A 7,906-nucleotide genomic window follows, 5' to 3' on the forward strand; every position below is an offset into this window, starting at 1 on the left:
CATAGCTCACTCACGTTTGAAACCCTGAAAACTGGCGCCCCCTGGAGGGCACGGTGTGAGTTTTCCCAAATACATGGTGGGTGAGTGACCACTTCCAGACGTGGCACTCAAGACCCCATAGACATCACCCTCACATCATCCTGGGGGTGCAAAGGGAGTCTACAGCTGGTGCATTCACTAGCTAGATCACTTAACTTCTTACCAGGTGCAGACTGTGCCCCGACCTGCTTTCCGTGGCCTGTTGCTCTACAGTGAAATCAGTTAACTTTCTCTCCTGTTGATTTTAGATGCCATTGTTCTCAATTTGACCTACCAATATATGGAGTTAATAGACAGAGAACAGCTGACCACACGTGAGTACCAACCCTAGTTTCTGCCCAGAGCACTGTTATATTCTTAGAGAAAGAGAAACTAATGCTGCTCCAAGTCCCATGTCAGCCGTAAAATCGTAGTGTAAAATCGTAGTGTAAAATCGTAGTGCACCCCATTATCAATCGTCTCTGGTGCTCCCCAGATACTGGAATTTCTCCAGAGTGTAAGGTGACCCCCAGCTCCATCCCATTGCAGGCATCATTCCCAACAGACTTCGATTTTCCAATTGTTTATAAACCTACTGCTCACAAGGTCAGGATCTTCTCTTCCCTTATTTCAGTGCTAAAATAGATGCTCAATTTGTGGATCCAAATCCTACCTCTCAGGGTAAAACGTGAGCATGGGGGCCTGAGCCCCGCCCAGCACGGACCCTCAGTGGTAGCCCTCCTGTGCTGCACAGCTTGGGCCTTGGCTTTCCTCATTCACTGGACATTGCTATTCTCTCCATTTCAGGGCTCCAAGCACTTCGACAAGACCCCTGCATCAGTGTCCAGAGAGCAGCCGAAGCTGCCTTGCAGACCCTCTTGAGAAGGTGCAAAGAGATGAGCATCCATCCGTAAACCATCAGGAAATAAACCGCTAGGCCTTTCCTATAACTGACTCCTGTCTTCATCCTCATAACTCACAAACTTGCAACATCTTGAGGAAAGAGATGGCACCTAGCGTGGGGATGTTGAAGTGGTGGTATCTTCCTTACCCGCCAGGCTCTCCCTGGTGGCTTCTGTTAGCAAAAACCACGCCCACCAATTCACTTGAGGAATGACTTGTGATTTGAGTGGTGACAGCCCCATGGCTTTGCATAGGACAGCCCTCTATCTTGGGAAGCTTACATCCCAGCAGATATCAAAAAATGACAGAACATGAAACAATTCTGTCACCATTAAGAAGAGAACCACTGCTATTTTCCACACGGAGCCCTTTTGTCTCATATCTTTGCCAGCTTTGGCTTACTACTCACACTCTTTTCTCTCTAAAAAACAGTCTTACGACAAACTTTAACCTGTCTGTTCTTAAGTTGTAATTTATGTGTCGAGACTGTGCCAGGTACTTTTCTACAAAAGCCCCTTTCTGACATTCTACTAAATCTCATAGTTTCCTTTCCATTTTTATCCTAGAACATTGATCCCTTTGAACTGTGTGTATGCAGGGGCGCATGTGTTGACCTTCGTAGCATCTGAATAATAACTCTTCACTCTTTTTTCACAATGCACACCTGAAAGGTTACATACAGGAAATCATGTACAGACAAAGAAGTTTCTAACACAGAGCCTGGGACTCATTTAACACCACCGCTATCAGGATCATTCATGAGCAACATTATTTTTTTGCTATTATTTTTATCTTATTGACATTTAAATTTCAAACACTGAACTCAAGTATATGCTGGCCCTTTGTTCAGATTTTTGAAATAAAGATAAATGGACAGACAGCTTTAAGGGTGCAATGTATTTAACACTGCACGTTAAATAATCAGAGAAAATCTAAGGGATGGCATAACTATATACCTTTATACATTTAGTAGCACAAGTATAGGGACAAGCCACGCAACTGGAGGAAAAAACCTGTTCAGGACCAAACAGAGAGGTCCTTGGCTGCTGACAGAATCTCCCCTTAACTTCAGACTTGAGAAAAACCAGGAGACTGTCAGTATACAAAATGTCCACTGAATTCAGGACAAACAGTAACAGGATATTAAGGAGTTGGCTCTGGCCAGTTGGGATTGTGGAGGCCAGTCTGAAGTAAGCAGGGTTGGCTGGAGGCTGAAAATGTTGCAGTTCAAGTCCAGGATCTGTAGATTAGAACAGCAGTCTAGAGACAGAATGGTTAGTGCATTCTTCAAAGATCCCCAGTTTTCCAAACAAGTTCTAGGATGCTTTACTCAAACAGTGGCAACTTATTAAACTGATGTTCCTCTTTATAAATCCCTATCACCTGTATTCTAACCCCTTCATCCCCAAGCTCTTTGGGAAAGCATCTTTTGTTTCTACAAAACATTTTAAGAACCAAAGGAATCTTTTAGGTCAGAGATTTTAGGCCAGAGTCCCATTTATTCATTCACTTAACAAATATTTGTTGACTGCCTATAATTTACAAGGCACTGTTACAGCCACTGGGGCTACAACTGTGAGGAAAAAAATAGAAAAATTCTACCCTCATGGAGCTTATACTCTATGACATCTGTGTAGAAATTCCAGAGGATGGAGCCATCCTCCAAGATGGCTCCATGATTCCTTCCTCCTGATGGTTATGTACCCCACTCCCACAGTGAACAGAAATGCCCTGTGCAATCAATACAATAGTTCAGAAATAACTGTATGACTTCCAAGCCAAGATCATAAATCGTATTGCACTCTCTTGAATCACTCACTCTGGGGGAAGCCAGCTGCCAACATAAGGACACTCAAGCAGCCCAAAAAGAGGTCCATGTGGCCAAGAATTGATGCCTCCTGCAAACAACCAGAGCTAACTTACTAGGCTCGTTAATGAGCCATCTTGGAAATGGATCCATGAGCCCCAGGTAAAGCCTTCAGATGATTGAAGCCTCAATTGACACACTGACTGGACTATGGGATAAAAGACGGACTGCCCAATTAAATTTGAATTTCAGGTGAACGATGAGTAATTTTTTTAGTAAAAGTATGTCCTGATTATTGCATGGGACACACTTCTACTAAAGAATTATTTATCATTTTTCTAAAATTCAATTTTAACTGAGCATCTTATATTTTTATTTGCTAAATCAAGCAACCCCAGTGCAATCTAACAGGAGTCCTGAGCTGGAATCACTAAGCTAAACCACTCCTGAATTCCTGAACCACAAAACTGTATGAGATAATAAATCCATGTTGTCTTAAGGCACTAAGCTTTAAAGTAATTTGCTATGCACCAGTGGATAACTATTACACAGAAAGTCTGTGATTCCACTCAAAGTCGTATGCAAGTTTCTGTGCATAATTGCATAGGTGTATTTTCTGGGTAATGGCTTTGATTAAATTCTTAATGGAGTCAGAAGCTATTCCCAAGCATAACATACATGAAACAGAGCAAGAAAAAGAAGGCAAGAGACGCGGGTTTAGTTGACCTCTTTGGCGGGTTAAGTCAAATGACATTTCCAATAGAACTTTCTGCAGTGACGGAAATGTTCTATATCTGCACTGGCCAATATGGTGGCCACTAGCCACGTGTGGCAACTGAACACTTGAAATGTGGCTAGTCCATCGGAGGAATTAAGCTTTTAATTTTAAGTTTAAGTAGTCATATGTAGCTAGTAGCTACAGTATTGCACAAGACGATATCAGAACATGGGGCAAAGAGTCGTAACAGAATTTGGGCTGAGCCACCCAGAACTATAGGACGTTCTCAAGAAGTATAAATTCACTGACACAAGACCTTGTCTGATACTTCTTTATATATCCATCCCCACTATTACTCTCCACCCATCCTAGCAACCAGCAGAGCCTTCCTTATCATTGATTGGTGGAAATTAGGTAGAATGGCCCCACAAAACGTGCATCACAGCTAAATCTTTGTCTAAACCCTAATCTTAGAAGGATTCACCCTGACAAGAATTTCCGAGACTCTTTTTATCATATTCCAGCTTCACCCCTTACTAGCTGTGTGACTTGGGAAAATCATTTTACCTCTCTGTACTTCAATTTCCACATCGGTAAACTGGGATCATAATTATCTACCTCAAGGTGCTATTGTGAAGATTAAATGTATTAATGTGCATGTAAAGCACTTAGAAACCTCGCACAGAATCATTTTTACGCAAATGTTAATTATACAATGTAAATATTAATATAGTAACAAATTTATTATTAGAATCACAAATTTTAACATAAACTCAGCGACTGGCATATTAAGGCCAGCTGATTATCCTACCCCACGTGGCCACGTTCCTGGCTCGGCGAACGTTGCTGCCCTTCTGGAGAGGATGTAGACAAGGCGGCCCCTCTAGTCAGAGGATCCCAGCTCAGCTGCTCTGGCGGCCGCTTACTGACTGCAATTCCCCATCGCAGCCTTCTTACTTGGTGTCTTATCATACAGAATAAGCCACAGTCAGGCTGTGTGACAGGGGAAATTTAGACCAATTTGCTCTCCCCAACAATTATTTCTCGTAATTCCTCCCAACCACTACCATCAGCTCTCAAAGAGTTGCCCCCGCCCCCCTTGATGCCTCTCTTTCCGTCAGTCCTCCACTGGCCTCCGTGGTTCATCTCTATGGTTCAAACACAGCCATGTTACTTGGGGCAGAGAGACTTACTGAGGGTCTTAGGGAAAGAGGGTTTTAGAGAAAAATTATATTATGTTCAAGAACTCGTGAAGAAATTACAGATTTGTTTTTCATTGTTACTCCTGCTGCTTGCCTCACTATTATTTGCACATGTAATCGTTTTTCAACTTGTGTTTACTTTAGGATAGAGATTCAACGATGTTCACAGACTGCTTAATGGGCCAGCGCTACTTTGAAGCCCTCTGAATCACATTATTTTGCAATTCAGCACTCTGCCCTTTAACCCAACAATGAGAGCCAGTATTCTGCTGGTAAATCAGGGCCGTTTAGCTTGGCTGACCTTGCTAAGAAGGCAGTTTTACCAGAAAAGAGGAAAACAAAATATCACAGATGGGAAGAAAGAAATAGGCTTCCAAAGAAAGAAGCCAGGGGGATTGCTTCATTGGAATTGTCCCCTTACCGCCATAGTTTTAAAAGTTAAAATCAAGACCAGGCACTTCTTCTGGAGCTCTCAAGAGACTCCAAGATTGCAGCAAAGTATTTTCTAAAAGTGTTTTATTATCACTTGATTTAGTCCCCAACCCTGCCACTCTCCTTCAGATTACCTAAGTATAAAACTAGAGAATGCGTGTCAGTCACACATGGTAGCGTCCTGTGAGCTAATCAGGAGCTTTGATCTACACCCCTGACAGAAGGCAACTCTCTGACAAGCAATCTTCTATAGCTGCAGTCTAGGAATTATCATTTCTTGGAATTTCTCTTTCTTTCTAATTTACTGCAGGTATCCCTAAGACTGGGACAGTAGAAAACATGGGTAGAGTCAGGAGCAACATGAGGGAAAGACAGTGGGGTTCATTACAAAAATGTAGGTGTGTTTGCGTACATATAAAAATCACCAAGTCATGACCTGAGAAACGGCATTTACTTCTTACCTCTACTTTGTCAAACTTTATTTATCCAGAAAAAATATCTTACTTATTTGTATTCCTTCTGGACACACTGTCCTGGATTTTATTTATTGAATTATGTGGTTATCCTGAAAGCAAGATAAATTTGGAGAGCACGATTTTCTAAATATATGTGACTCATAGTTTCTTTTTCAATTTGGGAGCCACCAAAAAACACAAGATAAGAAATCCTTCCTTCTACCTTACCTACCACTTCCTCCAAATATTCTGAGGTAAATCTTGAGGATTAAATTGACCAATGCCCTAACACCTCAATTGAACATTGGTCAAAAAGAAACTCAATCTTCAAAATGGGAAACCTGGAGAATTGCTTATTAGTCTGCAGGACAGTTTAACTAGGACTTTTAAATTTTTTTCTGGGAAAGATGGGGGAGTTGAAATTTATCTTTACCTTGAGTCCAGTGGAATTATAAGAAAGTCATTTATTACCCCACATCCAACCCTCAGTGACTCTGCTTAGGGCTGGGATGGTGAGAATGTGCCAGACCTGTAGATGGAGGTAGACAGGCCTGTGGGGCCATTATCCAATCTGTAACTTCCATAGAGGATGGAATGGAGCCCCGTGACAATAGCAGAAAGGTGTTACTAAGAGATGAAGATGGCTAAATAGCAAAGGGCCAAATATTGAATGACAAATCAGGTTACACTATATCTGGAAGACACTGGGTAGCCAGAAGAAGTTCTTGAACAAGGTAATAAAATAATAACTTAGTATTTTAGCATGTAATTACCAGAGTAGATAAACTGGTAAGTCAGACAGTAGGTGATAGACTTTTGGACTCAGGAACTATTATAAAAAGAAATGACAGGGTGGTCAATTACTAGTAAGGAGACTGAATCAGTAATCAAAAACCTCCCAACAAACAAAAGTCTAGGGCCAGATGTCTTCTCCGGTGAATGCTACCAAACATTTAAAGGAGAGTCAATACCAATCTTTCTCAAAAGCTTCCAAAAAATAGAACACTTCCAAACTCATTTTATGAGGCCTGCATTACCCTGATACCAAAAGCAGACAAGGATGTTACAGACCAATATCCCTGATGAATATAGATGCAAAAGTCCTCAGCAAAATATTAGCAAATCAAGTTCAACATTATATTAAAAGGATCATACACCACGATACACTTGAGTGAGATTTATGGCATAACTTAGTTCATAGGAATCTAGATCAACTTTCTCTTCTATGAAATATCATGTCAACCAATTGCATTGATGACATGCTGATTGGACCTAGTGAACAAGAAATAGCAACTACTCTAGACTTATTGGTAAGACATTTGTATGTTAGAGGTTGGGAAATGAATCTGACTAAACTGAGAGTATCTCAGTGAAATTTCTAGGGGTCCAATGGTGTGGGGCCATGTGGAGACATCCCATCTACAGTGAAGGGTAAGTTGTTGCATCCTGCCACTCCTACAACCAAGAAAGCACAATGCCTAGTGGACTTCTCACTTCACAGCAAAAAAAAAAAAAAAAAGTCCTGCAACAGGCCTTAGTATTTTGGAGCCAAGCCCTGCCATCCTCTGCAAATAACTACTCTTCTTTCAAGAAACAACTCTTGGCTTGCTACTAGGCCTTAGTAGAGACTGAACACTTAATTGTGGGCCACCAAGTTACCATGTGAGCTGAGCTGCCCATCATGAACAGGGTGTTATCTGACCCACCATGCCAGAAATTTGGGCATGCACAGCGGCACTCCATCATTGAATGGAAGTGATGTATATGTGATTGGCAAGTTATGTGAAGAAGTGATGCAAATGCCCATAATCCTTACTCCTGCTACACTGCCTTCTCTCACCCATGTTCACCTATGGCCCCACGGTACACGATGAGCACCATGATCAGCTGACAAAGGAAGAGGGAACTCATGCCGGGCTTACAGATGGGTCTGCACAACATGCAGCCACCACCCATGAGCAGACAGCGGTGACACTACAGCCCCTTCCCTGAAAACAGCAGTGAAGGGAAATCCTCCCAGTGGACAGAACTTTGAGCAGGGCACCTCATTGTCCACTTTGCTTGGAAGGAGCAGTGGTCAGACGTGCGATTATATACAGATTCCTGGGCTGTGTCCCATGCTTTGGCTAGATGGTCGGGGACTTGGAAAGACATGATTGGAAAATTGGTGCCAAGAAAATATAGGGAAGAGGAACATGAATAGACTTCTCTGAATTTTCAAAAAATATGAAGATATTTGTGTCCCATGTAAATATTCACCAAAATGTGACCCCAGCAGCAGAGGGCTTTAATAATCAAGTAGAGAGAATGACTTGTTCTGTGGAACCAGTCAGCCTCTTTCCCCAGCCATTCCCATCATAACCCAATGGGC

At 42.0% G+C, this 7,906-nt stretch overlaps 1 protein-coding gene across 1 annotated transcript in view; it reads left to right on the plus strand.

Moving 5' to 3' along the window:
* Positions 1–4,617, plus strand: part of MROH2B (maestro heat like repeat family member 2B) — a 68,922-nt gene extending 64,305 nt beyond the window's left edge. Inside the window, exons 39-40 of the mRNA XM_082454545.1 lie at positions 288–353; positions 826–4,617. Coding sequence (XP_082310671.1) covers positions 288–353; positions 826–932 — 173 coding nt within the window. The 3' untranslated portion in view covers positions 933–4,617. The remainder of the gene's footprint in view (positions 1–287; positions 354–825) is intronic.
* Positions 4,618–7,906: the final 3,289 nt, after the last annotated feature.

This window comes from Balaenoptera physalus, assembly GCF_965194825.1.
Source record: "Balaenoptera physalus genome assembly, chromosome: 3".
NCBI lineage: Eukaryota > Metazoa > Chordata > Mammalia > Artiodactyla > Balaenopteridae > Balaenoptera > Balaenoptera physalus.